The sequence below is a fragment of the Cydia fagiglandana genome, chromosome 4 (genome assembly GCF_963556715.1).
Source record: "Cydia fagiglandana chromosome 4, ilCydFagi1.1, whole genome shotgun sequence".
Lineage (NCBI taxonomy): Eukaryota > Metazoa > Arthropoda > Insecta > Lepidoptera > Tortricidae > Cydia > Cydia fagiglandana.
Genome location: NC_085935.1, coordinates 12143794 through 12165778, shown reverse-complemented (window position 1 = coordinate 12165778; position 21985 = coordinate 12143794). Strand labels below are relative to the sequence as shown.

General features: G+C 40.5%; 1 protein-coding gene across 6 annotated transcripts in view; it reads right to left on the bottom strand.

Annotated features, from left to right (window-relative positions):
• LOC134663743 (tensin-2) overlaps positions 1–21985 on the bottom strand; it is a 125079-nt gene that overhangs the window by 18176 nt on the left and 84918 nt on the right. For all 6 annotated transcript variants that reach the window (XM_063520216.1, XM_063520214.1, XM_063520215.1 and 3 more), the window contains 7 exons: positions 21561–21617; positions 16385–16549; positions 15618–15805; positions 14820–14969; positions 13285–13448; positions 12228–12428; positions 9492–9671 (listed from right to left, as the gene is read on the bottom strand). In XM_063520216.1, the coding sequence (XP_063376286.1) occupies positions 9492–9671; positions 12228–12428; positions 13285–13448; positions 14820–14969; positions 15618–15805; positions 16385–16549; positions 21561–21617 (1105 nt within the window). The remainder of the gene's footprint in view (positions 1–9491; positions 9672–12227; positions 12429–13284; positions 13449–14819; positions 14970–15617; positions 15806–16384; positions 16550–21560; positions 21618–21985) is intronic.

Here is a 21985-nt window from a genome sequence, read left to right as displayed (position 1 = left end):
CGAAGAGTATCAACTCTTTGATATAAGCTACGTTCGCAAACATACGGCGCGATTCAGTTGGCGCTTACGCTATTATTAACGTCGCTTCAATATTATTGCGGCGCTATGCGACATAAGCGCCAGCTGCCATAAGGTACCTTTTGTCGTGGGACGTCACATATCTTTACTATTTCATATCTAGTGCATCTCCAATTCATTTTCTGAATCGAGCCGATAGCATGTATGAAAATATTGACAATCTCGTGTTGAGAGAAAGAATCGTTTGGAGAGGCCAATTAAGTTATAGCATACAACATAAATTATTCCAATTATGTCCTTAGAATATTGAAATGAAGCCAACAAGTTACTTAGTGTGACGTTTTATAATTATTGTTGTAGATGACTTCCGCACAATATTTACATCATCAATGGATTAATCGAATAGTTAGGGTCTTCTTTTTCCCGTGCACTTGCTTATCCAAAACAGGCGACAGGTTAAACATAATTAAGTTGAATTTATATGTTGTAGAGTAATGGTAGAACTGGCTCACAAGGACCGAAATCATGATTACGGAAAACAAGCTATAAAAACTCAAACCAGTTAACAAGGAAAATAGTTTATTACTACCTAATTTCGTCGCCTGACAAAATTTTGAATTAGTATAAATATGTCCTCAAGATTTAGCCATTTCAGGGTTATGACATGGTAACATTAAAATTCCGACGTAGAGTTATAAACTACCTACGTCGCACAAGATTTATGATTTCATTCCATTTTCAACATAGAGAGAAGCATAATAGAGCCCTTGATAAGTTAAGTTAGAACCGGCACAATAGGAAGGTAGAAACTAGAAAGTGACCGCCAATGGCGGTTTGAAGATTTATTGTCCGCCGTTCGTTAGCTGATGAACATTGGCGTGACCGTCATGACCGTGGTGTGTCGTCCGTCGGACATGTCACGCCCACTGTCAAAACATAGATGAGAAAATCACGAATAGCCTGACAGTTTGAATGATACGTTTGAAACGTTTTAGGTATATCTATTAAATTGTTTTTTTGTTATAAGGAACTATAACTTATCTTCCTCCCTAACATTCCTTAACTTTGGCATTATATGATGTTATAAAGTACATATTAGGAATTACTGACTATTATATACCACAATTTTTTTACTTAAATAATTTCTATTTTAAAATATATATTTTTTTGCCATTACTTAGTTTTATTGCAATAAACCCAATCTACAATATATATGGTACAGTCAGCCAAGAAAGTGGTCTAGGTACCACTTTTCGACTTTATCATCTGATTGATAGAGTCGAAAAGCGGTAGACCACTTTCTTGGCTGACCGTACATTAAAAAACATAGAATAATTTCATTTATATTTCTTTTTATTTAGGTAGGTATTTATTTTACTATTACTTACGACTTACCTATACAAGATCAAATAATAAAAATACCTATCGATTATCGTTAAGAACAAAAATAATGAATAATGACAATTAACATAGACACAAACGTGACAAAATACATAAAATAATATGTTGTTGATGTAATTTTTTTATTACCTACAAGGGTCATTAGCTGTAATATGTTAAGAGTCTCTGCCACACTCTTGTTTTTTTAATGCAAATAGAGACATAAATATTGCCTTTATGCATCGCATTCTCATAGACTTAACATTGGTAATACTTGAGCTAAATTAGACATCGGGAACTGGTTCACATCTTGTATGCAAAATTTGACCTGAACTTATTAACAAACATTGTAGGTAGTAAGTTGAAACTTTTATTGTGATATAAAAAAGCATTGTCCGAAGGTAACCTCGTGATTCCGCTCGGTCACGATGACCTCACCGGCCCGCCCGATTGACCATTCTGCGAAAACCTAAGCGATCCCGGCTCCAAATTGTTATTCCTTCCCCCGCTGTTCTTCACTTTATCTGTTTCTGTTAGCATTTTGTTAGCTTCTAATCGCAACCAGTTTGGGGCTTTTATGTCTTTTTGCCGACCCTACCAGTACCTTGATGATGCAGTTGTTTACAAACTTTTTTAATAAATTCAACTGCATGTTGTTGGAACTTGTTTTAAAAAAAAACAGGTAAGAAAATAATAACATCAAATGTAGTTTTCAAGGTTGCGGCGATTGAGTACCAAATATGTATTTTTTTTATAGTTTTCGTGACAAAATACATACGTCGTTTCTTTATATTTTTTATTAATGATTTTATTAATAAATAATGTTTTAAGATATATGTACTTTCTATTGACATGGAAGAAAAAACAATCCAAACAACATTTTCATATGGGTACCTACACCACACAGTACAGGGTAACACAAGTCCTGCTGACCTAATGTTACATTTAGTTTTATTAACTAAACGTAACAGTGTGTCGTCTGTTACTTAACTAATTAGTGGGCGTGGTTCCGAGAACGTTAGTTAGGTTTCAACTAAATGAACGTGACATTGAATTCGATCCGTTATACCATTAAATGATGATAAACGTCCGTGGTCTGCATCTGACTGACCTTTAAACATACGGCCGAAGTAAAGCAAACAAACCTTCGCTGTACGCAGCGCGCAGTTTAGTAATCAAAGTTTTATCGGAAACTCCAGTTTTTAAATACATTTTTAACACATTAGCCTCATTGATACAGTTTTCATAGCTTTGACATTGAATTCCGCACTTGTTTGATTTGATGGACAGTAACACTATTAACACTAATTCCACTAATTCGGTTTTGGTGTGAGATCGATTTGGTGACGACACGACCTCAACTATCACACCTGTGATATGAACTGTTCGTCAAGCTACGAGTAAAAGCAAACATGATAAAATAATGCTGATATTTGTATACTTATACAGTATTTGTATTTGTAACCTGGATTTGATACGAGTAGAGTAGGGTAATTTGTTACTACATAACACATATTATGTATAAAATTTAGAGTTTTATTTTAGGCACCTAAAACTATAGGGAAGTCCTAATATAGGTACACTCAATTTCAAAGAAAATTGGTATATTTTCAAAGAAATTTATATAATATTTTACCAAACAAATACTTATTATTTTACTAAACCATATTTGTAGTTTGTTATCCGCATTTGTTTACGAGTATTGTATGCACACGTTTAAAAATGCAACTATGTAACAGTGCACACGTAAAGGGAATTCAGCAAAAGGGCGAGTAGATTTCGATTTAAATACCTAGTTGGTTTTATGCCCAACGTGACTTATTATCTACTAGCTGTGCCCGCGGCTCCGCCCGCGTGGAATTCGGGTTGTGTCAGATAAGCTGCTAAATATATAAAAGATTGTAAATTATATTACGCTTACATTTATAATTTCCTGCATGATAATTTCTGATAAGAATTCTATCTTATTGTTTCATACTTTTTAGAGCGCGATTTGTAGTAGTCCGACTACGCCCGACTCTTTTAGTATGAGAAAGTCGAAGTCGCCTAGCTTTGGACCGCGTGCAGTGCGCCACAGGGTGCCTTCGGCGCCCAACTTTGGCAAGCGTACAGCGTGTCACGTACGTCGGGTGGCGCTGACGCTTTGAGTATGAGGGCGCCGAAGGCGCCCCGCTTTAGAATGCGTACAGCGCGCCACGTACGTTGGTCTACGCCCGACACTTTTAGTATGAGGGCGACGAAGGCGTCCGACTTTAGAACGCGTACAGCGCGCCACGTACGTGGGGCTACTCCCGACGCTTTGAGAATGAGGGCGCCTTCGGCGCCCAACTTTGGCAAGCGTACAGCGTGTCACGTACGTCGGGTTGCGCCCGACGCTTTGAGTATGAGGGCGCCCGGCTTTGGCACTCGTACAGCGTGTCAAGTATTACGTCGGTCTACGCCCGACACTTTTAGTATGAGGGCGCCGAAGGCGCCCCCCTTTGAAACGCGTACAGCGCGTCACGTACGTCGGCCTACGCCCGACGCTTTGCGCATAAGGACGCCATCGGGCTTTGTGTATGAGCTTTGAGTTTGAGAATGCCTTCGGCGCCCAACTTTGGCAAGCGTACCGCGTATCACGTACGTCGGTCTACGCTTGACTCTTAGTATGGAGCGCCGAAGACGCCATGCTTTGGAACGCGTACAGCGTGTCACGTATTTCGGGCTACTCCTGACGCTTTGAGTATGAGGGCGCCGAAGGCGCCCGGCTTTGGAACGTGTACAGTGTGTCACGTACGTCGGTCTACGCCCGACTCTTTCAGTATGAGGGCGCCCAAGGCGCCCGGCTTTGGTAACCATACAGCGTGTCACGTACGTCTCTTTTAGTATGAGAAAGATGAAGTCGCCTGGCTTTGGACCGGGTGGAGCGCTCCACGTACGTCGGGCTACGCCAGATTCTTTTAGTATGAGGGCGCCGAAGACGCCCGGCTTTGGAACGCGTACAGCACGCCACGTGCGTCGGATTACGTCCGAAGGTTTGACTATGAGGGCGCCGAACCGGCTTTGGCAAGCGTACAGCGTGTCACGTACGTCGGGCTACGCCCGAAAATTTTTTATAAGAAAGTCGGGGTCGCCTGGCTTTGGACCGCGTGCAGCGCGCCACATATCTATGTCGGGCTACGCATGACTCTTTTAGTATGAGGCGAAGGCGCCCGGCTTTGGAACGCGTACAGTGAGCCACGTACGTCGGGCTACGTCCGACTCTTTTAGTATGAGGGCGCCGCAGGCGCCCGGCTTCGGATCTGGTACAGCGCGCCGCGTACGGAGGGTTACGCCCGACGCTTTGGGTATGAGCTTCGGCTTTGGAACGCGTACAGTGTGTCACGTACGTCGGTCTTCGCTTGACTCTTAGTATGGAGCGCCGAAGGCGCCCAGCTTTGGAACGCGTACAGCGTGTCACGTACGTCGGTCTACGACCAAAACTTTTAGCATGCGGGCGCCGAAGGCGCCCGGCTTTGAAACGCGTATAGTGCGCCACGTACGTCGGTCTACGCCCGTATGAACGCCCTCTTTCAGTATGAAGGCGCCGAAGGTCACGTACGTCTCTTTTAGTATGAGAAAAATGAAGTCGCCTGGCTTTGGACCGGGTGGAGCGCTCCACGTACGTCGGGCTACGTCAGATTCTTTTAGTATGAGGGCGCCGAAGAAGCCCGGTTTTGGAACGCGTACAGCACACCACGTACGTCGGGCTACTCCCGACGCTTTGAGTACGGCGCCCGGCTTTGGAACGCGTACAGCGCGCCACGTACGTCGGGCTACTCCCGACGCTTTGAGTATGCGAGATGCGATGAGGTTTGCACGATATTTACTCTAAAGGTTGCGTAATATGGCGTATTAAGTCCGCCATATTGGTTTGATAATGACGTCACATAGCCTCACCCGGGATGACGTAAGGATTCTAATGATGTATCGTACGTCTAAATCGGTTAAGGCAGTCAGAAGTTAAGGTGGAATAAAGAAACTCACATAAATAAATATATCATCATCATCATCTCAGCCATAAGACGTCCACTGCTGAACATAGGCCTCCCCCTTAAAATAAATATATACCTACATACAAACACGAACGCTGAAAACACACAATACACTCTATCTGTCTTTTTTTGGGCAGTCGTGAAAAAGATGGCACTGTGCAATGAAGGGCGATTAATTTACTGTCGTTTAATTTTGTTGTATTATTAAATCAACATAATTATTCAATTATTGATATCCGTACCCCCTCATTAATTTGGAAAAATCCTTCCTCGGTGGCTTATTCATGTCACTACGTATTAAATTCTGCGCCACCTGTTAGTTTACCAGGGTACTCAATAGTGGTAACACATATTTGAAAAAAGTTTGCCCCTCCTTCCTAAGTAGCGCCATAAGATTCAGGGGCAAACTTAAATCAAGCGAGTGTTGTGGCTACCCCCCCTTTTAGGGGTTGAATTTTTATAGCCTTTAACCTGGCCGGAGATTTACTCGACAGATTAGTAATGTTTTCATCAAAATCCGTTCAGCCGTTTTCACGTGATGCGCGTTCAAATAAACAGACAAACAGATAAACAGACAAACAGACAAAAATTCTAAAAATTGTTGGAACGTGTTCTGTTATCGATTCTAAGTATCCCAAGCCAACTTTTTTTCAAATATCTTCCATGTACAGACTTTCGACCCTCTACAGCTTTATTATATGTATGTATAGATTAGCTGCAGGTAATTAGGCATAGCAGTTATTATGTTATTAATAGTAATGACTCTACAGAGGCTTTGAAAGACTTTTTATATACATTTGGGTTTGTCTTGGGATTTTTTATCCAATTCAATTTTATAAGTTTAATATGTAATTCTCAATTAAATCGACTATATTAAACATGAACTAGGTACACGTTTTTCCTACCTTGTATATTATTCACAAGAGATTTAATCCTCATAAGCCGCCGTGCTGCAAGTAATGGAATCAGTGACGTCAGACCAGATTTGCTTTCTATAGGCAAAAGTTAACACACGAGCCGGGGCGAGTCACTGATCTCGTCGGGCCCGTCGAATCGAATTAAGTTGACGTGTGACGAAAGGGCTGATATTGCGAACGGAACAGTGCTGGCAAGCGATCGCTTAAGACAAACCAGTAAAGAGTGATATCAGGCCGCCTAGCCAAGGTTACAATCGCTATCGCTTCGACAACGAAAAGCATTATGTATCTCTATCACTCTTCCACATGAGTCTGACAGTGACAGTTGCGTTTCGATCGCTACGGAGCGTTAGCGATTGGCATCTTGGCTACGCGGCCTGAATCCTCACAAGTACCTGTCACGGTCACGTTTTCTGATTTACTCCTGCCTGCTTTAAAAAAATCTTGGGGCCAAATTCGACATGCACAGCTGACAGATATAGCATCCATCGGTTGCACCAAACCATCTGTCACCGTTAAAGCGTTCGCGAAATATTTATTGTATGGGAAGTTTCATAGATCTCTGCTGCGTGACGTTGATCAGTCTGTTAACTATGGTTGGTGCAACTGGCCCTAAGTCGAACTGGGCTATAACCGCGAAAATCGAAGATCGCGAAAATCGAAGATCGCAAATTGCGGGGAATTTTCTTTGTCGCTCTAATTACGCCTTCATTAGAGTAAAAGAGAAAGATCCCCGCAATTTGCGAATTTCGGTTTTCGCGGTAGCCGCTCTGTTGTCGGAAACTATTGTAATATTAACGGCGAAGAAGGCGACGGGCGCGGCGCCCGTGCCGCGGTGACGAGCGCGGTGGACATCCATCACGGATTCACCACGCCGGTCAATTAGCCAAAGCCGCAGGCGCCGCTACGCCCGGCGGAACTGATTTCCATCTCAGATCTCGTTTGAACCCTCACAATGCATCGTTCGCTTCACTAATAAGCACGCCTATCGTTCACATTATGATCAACATTTGTTTATTTCTATTCAATTTCGACAAAGTCGATGACATATTGATTTTTTGAGGGGGTCATTGGTAATAAGAGAAGATAATTAAAGAAGTGCGTAGGCGCCGGATTGTGTAAAAGTCGATTTGTTTTAAAGTATACCTAAACTTGTATTGTCCCACTCACCTCGTTTCCGATAGTCGTCTAGCGAAGTTTAGGGATCACTGGGCATTGACGCCTAACTGGTTAAACTTTGATAAATATTTGTAATTTTATTTATTTGAAGATTATTTTATAGATGAATATTGTTTGGTTTGTTTATTTCACGCATGAGACGTGAGTGCGTGGTGTCGGGTTGGGCGCGCGACTGGGCGGGCGGCGAGCGGCGACGGGCGGCCGGCGCTCGGCTCGGGCGGATCTAGTTCACTAAAATAGCCCCACACCTGCGGCACCACAGACTGCGACCTCTCGGTTAACTGATGCCGCCTCAAATAATCATATTGTCGGTTACCGGCGCCGCTCTACCTGCGGGCTGGTTAATTGGGTGCTTTATCTTTCTGCTCCATACTAAAGTTAATATAAACAGAATGCTAATTATTTTATATTTCACTTATAACCTTTATTGAAAGATTTGAAAATGTTACAAAAAGTTAAATTAGGTAGGTATATAAATATATTATAGAGAGTTTAAAATATCGATGAACGAATTGGTAGAAACTAAAAACTTTTGTTACATATAATTTATTTTTTTCTAAGGAGTGCCACATGGACAATGTTGCAAATACGAAACACCGTGTTTAAAACCCTTTGCTTGACATCTGGAAACATTCAACAACACATCTACTCGATCTATTTACTAATTTTAGCCTCTAGGCGAGAACGTTCAAAACTTTAACTAATCTATATCTGATTTTTTTATTCTATTCTGTTTTTTGTGAGGGTTAAAAAGGTGGTAAGTTAATTGAATTATTAACTTTTTATCAGAGGTATATCAAAAGTCAGGAAAGCATAAAAATGCCAGCGACATTTATTATGATTTTATTGGTGCTCTTTTAGCCCATAAACGCCGTTCTCTAACGGATTGCCTTAATGTGGTTGGAAGTAGGAACTGGAGGTTACCAAGTCAACTGTTTTTGGTCCGATTTTCACAAGTATTTTTTAGATAGAACGAAATTGAGACACATGGATAGTGGATGTGGAGGTAGGTACTTCTTTTTTTTAGTGGGTATATGTATCAATATATATGACTTGATGTACTTATATATATTTGTTTGGCACGCTCTACAGCCCAGACGGCTTAAGAAGTTTAATGTACGTATTACCGTTTGTTTTAAGTATTGGAGTGACTTAGATAATCATAATTATTTATTTAAATTTATTGAATTGCACAAAGTATACCTATGATACAACAATGTACAAATGGCGGACCTAATGCTAAAAGGACAAACAAACACCACACAATGAACATAATTAAAAGATGTTTATTTATTGAAAAAGCGTGTGATACGTATGACTGTATGTACAGTGGTGTTCAAAAGTACATGGATAGATGTCGACCGTATTGTCTTAATATTACGGTTGAAACAGTTCCATGCACTTTTGAACGCCAGTGTACAGTCACCACACGGAATTGTTATGCCATTTAGGGTTCTTGCTAAATTGGAAATTCTATAGCGTAAGTACTGAACAACCAATTTAACTAGGACCTTAAATGGCGCAATAATCGCGGAGCGTGATGGTACTATAATTTAGGAGTACCTAACTATATTATTGTTTCGGATACGATAATGGTCTGTGAAATGTGGATCTATATCTGAATCCCTAAAGTCTTTTCTCCTATCATTGCATTCCCTAATATTGTTTGTCATAATGATCAGTTGTCCTTCCTAACACTAAAAACCCTAATTTTGTTTTCCCTAACCTAACTTAACCTATCCTAATGTTATTAAGCATATTTTCTTTTTTGCGAGGATCGCAGTTCTAGCCCTAACCTAACCCACTTTTGTGGCAGCAAGTTCTAAAACCTAACCATTTTTCAGAACCTTACATTATGGAAAATAATCGTTATGACAATTGATCGTTAGGGCATGTGCCCATTAGGACAAACCAGTTAGGGCAAGTAACTTTAGGACAAACGTTGTTAGGGATTCAGAATGACACTCGTGAAATGTTGACTCACCAGGGTCATCATCGGTGAGGGTGGAGAGCGGGCGCAGGTGGTCTAGCGAGTCGGCGCGCGCGAGCGCGTCGGGCGCGGCGCGCAGCGGGGCCGCGGGCGTGGGCGCCGGCGCCGCGCCGCCGCCGCCCTCGCTGCGCGCGAACACCAGCTCCACCGCGCCGTCCGACGGGAACGATGGGTCTGTTGAACGTGAAAATGGGTTACTAGGTGGTCTTCGTATACTTTCATGAAATTGTAGATTGTTAACCGAGGGTGCACCGTTTCACCCGAGATATTTTGACGCTCGAACGAAGAGAAAGAGAGAGATACATAGGTAAACCACATAACTATAAGTCACTCGAATCACTTGAAAATGTAAACGGCGCCAATTTCAGTCATGCGGAAGATTTCGATTTAAAACACTCCCTTCGGTCGTGTTTTAATTTATCGCCACTCGTTTCGAATTTCCTCTTTTTCGCACTTGTATCGTAAATAACTATTTTTACAATTATTTAGGTTTCCGCTCATTCAACGTTCGTTGATTACGGAATATTTTATTAAGCGTATATTTTTACATAGGTTCTTATTAAACTTATTGTAAATGTTTACTTTTGTATTTACTTTCGTATAGAGCTGCACTATCCCACTAATCCCGTTAAACCTGGAGTTACCATGGTTACCTACAATTTGGCACTAGGTTAACGGTTTAACGGCTTAACCTCGGGTTAGTAAGTTGGTGCAAGTGGCGTTTACCTATAAATATGTACAATTTAGGTCTGCAATTTAATTCCACTTACAATTAGTGAGTAGTTACAACCTACTACTCATTTTAAACTCTTATGTACAATGCCTTTAGTAGGTACTTAAGTCTTCTCTATGCAAATGTACTTAACCCTTTACCAGGCTAAGCGCCACTTGCACCATCCTACTAACCCGGGTTAACCGGTTAAACCTGGAGTTGCCATGGTTACCAGTACAATTTGACACTGGGTATTGTTTTAACGGGTTAACCCCGGGTTAGTGGGATGGTGCAAGTGGCCCTAAGGGATATATATTTCCCACATACGGCACTTCAAACATGTGCTCTATTTTCGATGAGTAAGATTGACATTTGATTGTCTAATTTGAAGGTTAGATTTTTCAAAAACTATCTATCCTTTGCATTTACATATACTTAAACCTATATACATACCTACATAATATTCAGTTTTAGATATATGTACAGTCGCCATCAGATATATCGGGGCGGTTATGGCGCTCACAAATATTTGAACACGCCTCTATTGTTAAGGCGTTAGAGTGCGTGTTCATATATTGTGAACACCTTGGCCGCTCCGATATATCTGATGGCGACTGTACATAGTTATGTTTGTTATGTGTCGGTATGTGCTTGTGCACACTAGCGCAACGAGTTTACGTGAAAGACCATTAGGTGGCGCTATCACATGCTCAATGTTTCATATGAACTAAGTTTGACCGAAACGCTTTTTTCATGCACAAGAAATATTCAAGTCGTGCAATAGGTGGCGCTGCCAAGGCGCTATACATATGGTAAAGCGTAGTGATGATGAGTTGGAGTCTGACTTCGCTAAGTGTACAGGTCAAGTGCTACGACAAATCAGGTACTGCCACGGTGCCCATTATAATGCGGAGATATATTGTCACAGATAACATTCGGATCGGATGGTAACTGCAGCTGCATTATAGTATTGAACGTTGTATACAGCAGTAATGCGGTTACGATCGATAAGTATTCATTTTATCAAGCAAAATTGAAAGTGACGTCCACTTCAAGGCCATTGCAGTAATGTCGTAACGACACCTTAATGATAACATTCCATTTCTGACCGTAGCTGCACTACTGGTACTAAACGCGTCGGTGTTATTGTCAATTTCTATAGTGAAATGAACGGTAGTGCAGCTGTCGTTGGAAATGGACTGTCACCAGGTACACGATTTTCACTCTGGATACGGTTGTGTACAAGCCGTTCCAGTCTATAAGCGAGATAGCGCTCTGAACGTAGGTACATGGTACATACCGGGTGTGGCCTGTAATATGATCAAAAATTTTAACTGTAGGCAACAAATGTTGATCAGTATGAGGAATACCATACTGATCAACATTTGTTCAGCGACTTTTAAAAATAACTTGTAGTTTGATTTTTAATACACTTTAAAAGTTATTCAAAGCCGCAATGTATTGCGAATTTTGTTATGTTTAAGGCTTGACAAGCAACGTCAATCACAATGATATGGCGTGGCGATGGCGTCCATTAAAGATAATATTTATTTTGTATGAAAAATAGGGAATCTAAATACTTAATAATTTTTAAAAGTTGTTGAACAAAGTGTCACCGTTTGAGGAGTACAATCTATGTTTTAATTATTTGCTCGTGTTACAGGCCACACCCGGTATATAGTGATGTCTCACTCGCACTTTAGAACCGCATTTATTGTGTGTGTTATGTGGTGCAGGTGCTTGGCAAAGGAGAGAAGTTATTAAGAATTGTAACATTTGAGTAGGTACAGTGAATTGCATGAAAAAATTATGGATGCATTCATTAATAAATTCGCCATGCATCAGCCGTAGCCAATGTTACCAACCTAATAAAAATACGGTAAAAAAGATATTATTTCATTTATTTTCCAAATTAAGACCCATCAAGAGTGGAGCCAATCAAAACTCGAAGGAACTGTGATAGGGACGATCATTCGACGCGAGAGGTATAGAATATATGTTCATCAAGGCATGGTTACCGTGCGCGGCGTGGTCGAGCTGCTGCTTGGTGAAGGAGAGCGTGTGGTCGGCGACGGCGCACGTGTGGAACTGGCAGGCGAACACGAGCCGCCGCCGCTGCGCCTGCGCGGGCCGCCGGTACGCGCGCACCAGCACGTCGCCGCGCAGCGCCAGCCGCCCCACGCCCACCGTCCACCCGCCGCCGCTCACCATGTACAAGCCTGAAGGAAATTGTGCTGTAGACATGTGCTGTACAACAATAAAGGCCTGTGCACACCGGCTGCGTGTGTGTGACGGGCACGTGCGCGTGCGGCGTTGTAGTATACAGATCCTTATGAGAGATGGCACACCGCTTGCGTGACGTGTGCGTGTGCGGCTCCAACATATTAGCGCGCACGCACACGCGCACGTCACGCACACGCAAGCCGATGTGACTCGGCCTTAAAAGCGTTGATCGATTGAAAATGTGCTAGTGTAGGTACATATTGTGACTTTAGAACAAGGCTTATTAGGAATGACTCGCGCTACACCGGGCCGCAGTTTCCGGCGCTTGGTTTTCTATGAAAAGCACCTCGTGATCACCGATCAGCCGTCATAGAAAATGTGTCGGTCGCCTCGGCCTGGGCCCGGGCCGGTCTAGCGTGTCATCCTTTAACGTCTCTGAGAGTAGTGAAATTGAACCCTTGCACTTCAGACCCTCTAAGTGTAAGCAGAATATAAATACATATACATATTATGTAGGTAAATATGTTAGGTGATCGTGAATTAAATACATTCATAGTGATAATTACATGATAAAAAAGTGCAACATTGATTGATCCATCCTTGATTTATAATTTATCGATATCCGTTAGTCATTTTAATAGAGCCAGTGCCAGCCAAGGCCACATTCCCATGGGTCACGTGGAGCGGCGACTCGTTGCCGACCTGGAGTTGCCATGGTAACCAGTACAATTTGACACTATATTAACCGTTTAACGGGTTAACCTCGGGTTAGTGGGGTGGTGCAAGTGGCGTTTACCTATAAATATGTATTTAGGTCTACAATTGAAATAGCACAGAAGCAAGTTTGTTTACCCGAGGTATAGACGCAGACGAAGTTCTCGTAGATCTTGAGGAAGGCGATGGTGGGCTCCGAGGCCGGGGCCAGCGCGCCGGCCACGCTCACGTGCGTCAGGTGCAGCGGCGCCGCGTTCACGCGGATCTGCCCCGCCAGCAGCCCGGCAAATGTGTCTATATACCTGTGACAATACAACACATTAGTATAGGCAAAAATAATAGATAGTATAGAAGGGTCCTGTCATAGTAAATGTTGTAGTCACTGTAAATTTACTGCCATCTATCGACACACGACTATAACTCAAAATAAACAAGTATAAAATTATCAAAAAATTTAATATATATGGATAAATGATTTTACTCGTATTATTTTTATATCATTTTGACCCATGTTCATTCACTGATATCTATGTGTTAAAATTGTTAAATATGAAACGGTGTCGTCACGCCATCTAACCGAGCATAGACCAAAGGTGTGTGCGCCATCTATGCGAAAATAACTTTTTCTTGATTTCCGAGGCACGTTTTTTTCTTAGACTTTATTCATCTCATACGTAGTTACATATGTCTTTGGTATAGGTCATTGTATGGGCCCACAACTTACGGTTGCAACTTTGTTTTTAATGGGCAATGGTCGTACGCCTTAACCACTAACTTAATAATATGGAAACGTGGTGCGTCGCTGCAGTTGTAACCGCAAACAAGTACTTTTAAGTACCCTATGGGCATGCTATGGGTAAGGCGTCACTCGAGTGGCTTACCACACCGCCAAACCCGATAAGTTGAGATATTTTTTCATTCTAATTAGAACTACCTATATGTGACGTGCGTTGAGTTCTTATAAAAAATATCTCGATTTATCGGGTTTGACTGCTCAACCCCTCGCACTGTTCTGTTGAGTACAAATCCAGAACCGAAACTTATTCCTTACAAAAACCTCAAGAGTGAAGAACCTTAAAACTTATTAGTGCAGGTATTAATAAAGTGCTACAGGCCAGGATTAAAATAAAGGTCGTTTCTATAGTGTTTTGGAACGCCATGCAATACAACTATATACAGTGAAGTGAAGAAGATTTTACAAAGATGAAAATTAAAAATGAAAATTAAAAATATTTATTGACAAAAAGTTTACAATTCTAAAAGCAGGTTAAATATGGTACCTGCACTAGGTACGCCTGTATCGCGAGGACCAATAGCAGGAGGTAGTTGTACCAAAGAGTGTTAGAGTGACATTCCATTTCCAACTGCAGCTGCAATACTGTTCATTTTACTATGGAAATTGACAATGACAGCGACGCGTTTCCATAGTAAAATGAACAGTATTGCAGCTGCAGTTGGAAATGGAATGTCACTTTTATTCGGTTGACAATTTATATGCCATCAGATATAAGCGGCTAAAAGGCGCTCACAAATATTTGAACACGCGTCTATTGTCAGGGCGTTAGAGTGCGTGTTCCGATATTGTGAACACCTTGGCCGCTTCGATATATCTGATGGCGACTGTATAAAGTATATAGTGCATATATGCCTTCTAGTAGTTGTTGTAGTGGTACCTCTTGTTGGAGGGCAGGTGGAAGACGGGCACGCGGTCGTCGAGGTAGCGCCGCATGGCGTACCGGTCCAGTGCGTGCTCGGGTGCGCCGCAGATAGCAGAGTAGTGCATATACGCCGCTACCAACACGCCCAGTCGCTCTCGGTTGCCCCTGTAGAAATAAAATTACATGAACTATTTTAATAAGAATTAATCACCCTAACTTTTATACACCGAACCAACTCAACAGTAAGCAACTGTTAGCGGTCAGCCCTTCTCGGCGCGAATGTTTAGAACACAGTACCTATTTACGTCAGACACAGGAATATAGGTATAAGCAACAGGAATATTATAAACCTACTTTTTCGATTACTTCTGTTTCTGCTACCCTAAGGTTGTCTGGAAGAGATCGCTCTTTAACGATAAGACCGCCTGTTGTCTGCCTCTACATTTAATCAATTGTACTTTTCTTTTGTATCTTTTTACTGAGGTGTGCCAATAAAGAGTATTCTATCTATCTATCTATTATAGTAGTTGAAACCAGACGAAAAGTATGGCACCGTTCCGCGAGTGCGCGGCTAATCAACTGTCAGTGGGCATATTAGTGGAGTTTAGTCGTTCAAGCAGACCGTCCAGCCCGGCGACATCACAATAGGAACGTAGACATGGATACTACGTTCCGCGATGCGAAGCCTGTCAGCCTTCGATAACATCCCCGCTCAGCAGCTTAGCGCTCGCATGCTCTCGAAAATACCATGAGCGCATCGCGTCCCACTTCGCTGCCGGCGGTACAGCTTATGTAGAGCAAAGGAATAGTTACCAGGCGAGTAGTACAGCTACGTTCCGCGGGTGCGCGGCCAGCCAGCTCTCGATGTGCTTGCAAGCGGCGCACAGTCGCTCCAGCGGCGGCGCTAGCGTCCCCGCCCAGCCTAGCGCTCGCGCGCGCCCGAATGCCGCTCGCGCGTCTCGCCCCGCTCCGCTGCCGTCGCTACAGCTCACCTCAAACACCTGGAATGTGCGACATACTAGTTTAACATCAGCTTGTTTACATGGTAATCATGGATATGTTCATAAAAAAGTTTAAGACTCTTGATATATTAACAATTATGGATCTGAAAAATACTGTTAATCACACTTTTATGAATATGTTTATATGCGCATTGGTTAATATGCTTGTTGGTAAGCAAGTGAGCATGTGCGCGGCTTGCGCTTTGGCGTACGCGTCGCGGTCGGGCAGATGCAGCGCCAATATGCGCTCGGTTTCATAGCACTAGTAAAGTTATCCTGATGGCCAACATTTTGTGGACAAATTTAGAAGTGGAAAAATTACTGTCTTGGTTGATACTTGAACTCACGGCCTCTGGATAAGCTTAATAGCATCGTTTATAGACGTTTCTGCTTGTTAAAGATTAAAATCCGTACACGGCGGGAAGAAGTTGATAACTGGGGGGAAAAAATTGAAGAAATTGGAACCTTATGTAAATTTATTTTAAGTTCAAATTTCTTCGATAGAATATCTCCAGTTATCAACTTCTTCCCGCCGTGTACGGAAATTTTGTTTGTGGACAAGTTACAAAGAATACTGACCATGAAATGTTCGCCGTGCTTGTTGGTGAGCATGTGCGCGGCCTGCGCCTCGGCGTGCGCGTCGCGGTCGGGCAGGTGCAGCGCCAGCATGCGCTCGGCCACGTAGCACAGGTCCAGCCGCCCCGCGGAGCCGCCGACGGGGAAGCTCGCTGACCGCGCGCCAGTCTGGGAAGGAAAAACATAACACCATGTAATTTTATGGCTTTGCAATTATTTGACAAATTTTGTATATTTCTAACAAACATATACCGGGTGTTGCCTGTAACACGAGCAAATAATTAAATCATATAATATACTCCTCAAACTATAAAACTTTTGTTCAAACTTTTAATAATTATGAATCCTTTAGACTAAGTAGGTACCTCTTTTTCATACAAAATAAATATTGCCTTCAATGTACGCTGATATCAGTGTGTTTGACGTTGCTTGTCACAGTTGTCACGCTTTAAACATAACCAAATTTGCAATTATAGCCTACAGTTTAATTTATTGCTCCTGTTACAGAAAACACGCTGTATTTCTAACAATCACATATGTATTTCTAAATATTTATGTCACAATCACGGATAGAGAGTTAGAGACTTTAGAGACAAACGACTGTCAAGAGATTGACAGATACTTTAGGTCTGTTTTACAATGAAACAAATATTACATTTACGATTTTAAAAAATAGGTACCGTGTTCTACAAAAATTAATTCATTAAAATAAATGTAGTGTTTGTGCGTGTAGTTAGTTACACTGTTCAGGATTATCAAGTAGGCACGATAACGATGTTTACAGGTTATTGACGTAGGTATCACGTTATTTATAAGCTAAAAGTGTCACGATAAAGATAAACAATGAGAAACCCTGTGACATTGTTCAGATTTCAATAAATTCGCATGTGTCTTAAAATCAGACCTATTTACGAAGAGCATTTAATGAGATCTTTGGAGCCCCTGATAAGAAAATCTTAGATAACATTAGCCAACTGTAGCGTAGGTGTCGCACTTATGACATCACGCAATCTATCATTCAGTTCCCTTTTAATATCTATGTTACCTTCATACGTGGTAGGTAGCTAGGAAGGTACATATCCAACCTTTTAGTAATATTTGCCCTTCCAAGTGTGAATACAGAGTCGTTCCAAGCCCCGAAATATAACAGAATTCTTTTATTTCCTCAGGGACTTCTTCACACTTCGTGTCAGAGCGGTGAAGCCTCGAACAGGGTAAAATAGGGAAAGTTTCATGTAGGTATAAATTTACCCAAAAACTTTTATGTCATGGTGAGAGGATTGAATTAAAGTTAGTCTATTATTAGTAAAAGAAAAGTTTTAAAGTAATTTACTTGTTGTTTTCAAATTAGGTACCTACCTATATATTTCTTTCTGTCTATATTCTCGATTTTATCCTGCCTTTTTCTTGTAATATAATTGGCAAGTGTGTACCATTTGCTAGCTAAATAAGCACAAAAAAGACCGAGGCACCTTTTTTTCATAAGCACCTCCCTTTGTGCCTAACTAACAGAATTTATGAAACATACCTATTAATTAGTTGCAGCCAGATATTGTCTGGCAAATATCAACAAATTAGAATGGTCATTTAATATTAACTGATTTACTAAACTTATTAGGTGTAGAAACTAATAGACCCATCTTAAACTAATATTACGGGCAATATAAGGGAAGTGTACACGTATGGAAATAAGGTCTCAAAGGTTAAATATATTTATTGATAATCTTCAAAATGGAGTTGATTAGAATACCCGTATTTTTGAAAATTCTCTCAGTAATGTACCCTTGAAATTGAAATATACGGTGTAGATGCGGTATAGTATTTAAACTTACTGCTTTTACTGATTCGGTAGTATGCAGTATCAGCTTATAAGTCGAAAACTATGTATTTTAAAAATACTGGACATTTATAAAGCAGTGTTTCAAACAAATACAGCCTGTGGCCTGTAATACGAGCAAAACATTAAACTGTAGGCTGTACTCCTCATACTGACCAACATTATTTCAGCAACTTTTAAAAATAACTTGTGGTTTGATTTTTAATACACTTTAAAGTTTATTCTAAGACGCAATGTATTGCGAATTTTGTTATGTTTAAGGCTTGACAAGCAACGTCAATCACAATGATATGGCGTCCATTGAAGATAATATTAACTTTGTATGAAAAATAGGGACTCTAAATACTTCATAATTTTTAAAAGTTATTGAACTAAAGTGTCACCGTTTGAGGAGTATTACAATCTATGTTTTAATTATTTGCTCGTGTTACAGGCCACACCCGGTATATATAATATCCCGTGAATTGGTTAAGCCTGTTCTTCAGACACTCTACGGAATTATCCAGTAATTCCGGCTCCTTAAGTTACTTAAAGTTAATTTGTCTAATAAAACCTGAGTATTGCTTCGCGGCCCCAGATCTTATCCCAGATTACGGCGGTTATATAACGCGGCCTTGGATGTTCCGCAGTCTCCGAGGCGTGGAAATGAGGTAGGATCAGCTGTCAGGCTAATAACGTACCTACGAAACTTACGCTCAGTTACGCCGCAATTTCCTACACAAATTATACATAGTAGGTGAAATTATACATTTTAGTAGACCGGAAACTTTAAAATGGGTTGGAATAATTGGAATTTGTTATCGGAACGATTACTTAGTACCAAGAAATGGAATCTAACGTCTTATCAGTTGTGATTATGAATTTCGGTGTTTGTAAACACGGGAATCAAATAATAACATTTCATTGAAACTTCTGAAAATGCTAAATTGGAGTTTACGAGTATCAATTTGCATTTTTATCATAATTTAACATTTATTTTAATCTTTTTCTCCTAAGCTTTTTTCCCGTCATCCGGGGTCAGCTCTCCTTGTCTCTCTTTTCCCACACACCTTCGTTCGTTCTCCGTTTTTGTCTTGTTTTTCTTTTGTCTTTTGTCTGTTCTTTTTTTTAGTTTTGTCTTTTTTTTTGTTTGTCTTTTTTGTATTTTAATTTTTTAATATGTATATATATAAATAAATAATAAATAAATAGGACATGTTTACACAAATTGACTAAGCCCCACGGTAAGCTCAATATATATATATATATATTTATTTATTTATTTATTAAAAAATTAAAATTTATTATATTTATTTATATTTTTTAAGATTTTTGAAAATTTTACAGTTATTAAAATTAAATAAATTATATAAAAATTACGAAAGATTTAAGATTTGTACTTTGTAGGTACATAGGTATGTACCTACATTACCTACATAGTACGTACCTACAATACATATTGTAACATAAACTATAATTAGGTACTTATAAATTACCAAATAATCAGATCTTTGTCTTCATACATATAACTGTAATAAATAGTTAATTACTAACAGATATTTGAACAGGCAGTTAATAAATACAAGTAACGGATATTCTATTTTAATCACCACACTCAATTTAGTAGCGTTGACAGCTTTCATCTAAACATGTTAATTTCCGTGTTCGTGTCAACCTGTCTCCATTGAACAGGTTTCAACTATTACTATTATTACAACCAATTATGTTATAATAATACGTCATTTAGTCACAAATTAGTTTGTAATTTACATAAACAGATTGGTAAAATGACGTAATAGTACATTACGATACAAGTGCGAAAAATAGGAATTTCGCTACGAGTAGCGATAAATTAAAACACGACCAAAGGGAGTGTTTTAAATCGACACGAATTGTGAATTATCTATTCGCGCATGTATCGTACAACGTTTTACAGTGCATATGGTCCTTTAAATTTTCGACATAATGTAGTTACGTAATGTGCTAATTATCGCACTAGTGTGGTAAAGTAGCACCATATGTACAGTCAGCGGCAGAAGTTGCTATGTGGGAGAGGTGTTCAAAATTACCTTGACACTCACTTACGAGTATTCTCTTAACAATAAAGTCACGTCAAGATCATTTTGAACACCTGGCCCGCTTAGCAACTTCTGCTGCTGACTATACTGTAAAATAAGATAAGAATTACCTACAGCAACACTTAACTAGCGGCAATAGCTATAAATAAAGACGGATACTTATTATATATTTATAGGATTTATAAAAACCCATGTTTTGCTCTTCGTTCGTCATTCATTGCTAGCAATAGCACATTATACATGCAAATGTATAATGTTGGTTCATAACTATACACATACTTAAGGTATATACAGTCAGCATCAGCAGTACGCCAAAAGTATCTGCCACCCTGGGACACTTTTCCAAGTAGAGATAATAATATGTTACTATCTCTACAATTCGTGTTCAAAAGTATCGATAAATGTCTAATTTGTTATAGATAAATACAGAGAGAGATATAATAAATAACTCATTTTGTTATGGTCATCATCTTCCTGTACTTAAATACCTATTTGGTATCTACTAGACGAACACTACAGAACAAATAGTTAACAAATACTGTGTCAAACAGTGACATGGAAAATCTTGTATTTCCATGTTTATATCTAGTCGGTGTCTATATTAGAGGTCGTAGGCGCGACATAACTCCGAGAAAGTGACATAGGCGGAGCGTAGGCGCAGGGTTGTTGTTCCAATTATTTACCGAGCACGAGCGAGGCGAAGGTACTGGGGCACCAATTTAAATGCGCTCTCTGATTGCCCATAATTGGCGCAGATACTGAGGTCATAGTTACACTGGTTTGTCTGCGCGTTAAACTCGATTGTGTGCGCTCTGTATTCAAAGCAAAATAAGAAAATGGCTAGCACGCAATGTAGAGCCTCGGGCTCGAGCCGCGACGCTAATCCGATTAGCGTAGTCATACCTTAAGCTCTGCTTATGTTCGACGTAAATTGAACCCATTGGAGCATAAAGACATTCATTTATACTGTCACCTAACTAAATAGTTGCTCCGAGGTAATGGCACGGACGACTGAAGATACAAGTGCGCAGTGTAGTCAAACCACAATACTTTTCTCCCTTTTTTTGAGGCGTGCCAAGTACCTAATGATGCACATTTGTTTTTATAATTGCTCAACGGACGAGACACGCGTTCGGGGGTAATTTATTTTGCCGTACACAGTAATTATAATTATCTTACACATAATAAACGCACACGTGACATCTTAATTCACATTTTTCTTTTATGCAACTTGATGGGTTAAGTTTGTCTCGGTTGTAAGTAGGTATTAGGTAAATGTACTCACTTGATCTCTTCCAAATAACGCCCCGGCGGGAGTGGCAGGAGCGCTGACGGCTCGTGTCTGAAACAAGTAATAATGCGAATTTAAGTACAACACTTTAAACGAGTGAAATAAGAATGCCTAAAGCAATTCCTTGATTAAGTTCACCGGCAAGGTCACAGATGCTGTCATTAAAACGAAATCAAAAGTAGTAATATAATTCTCGAGCATTTTTTGCCGCTACACGCCGGCTTTGATCAGACAGATGTATTTCATTACACAAAGAGAATAGCGCGCATTGAAGGGAAACGAAATGTAGCCACAGCGTATCAGAGTTTGGTTACAGATGGGAATTAAAAATTATCATTTGGAAATTAGATATAGATAAGTAACAATCGTTTGTCCATGACTCTGCCGTGCCGTCCGTCTGCGCTTGATGAGAGTTACAA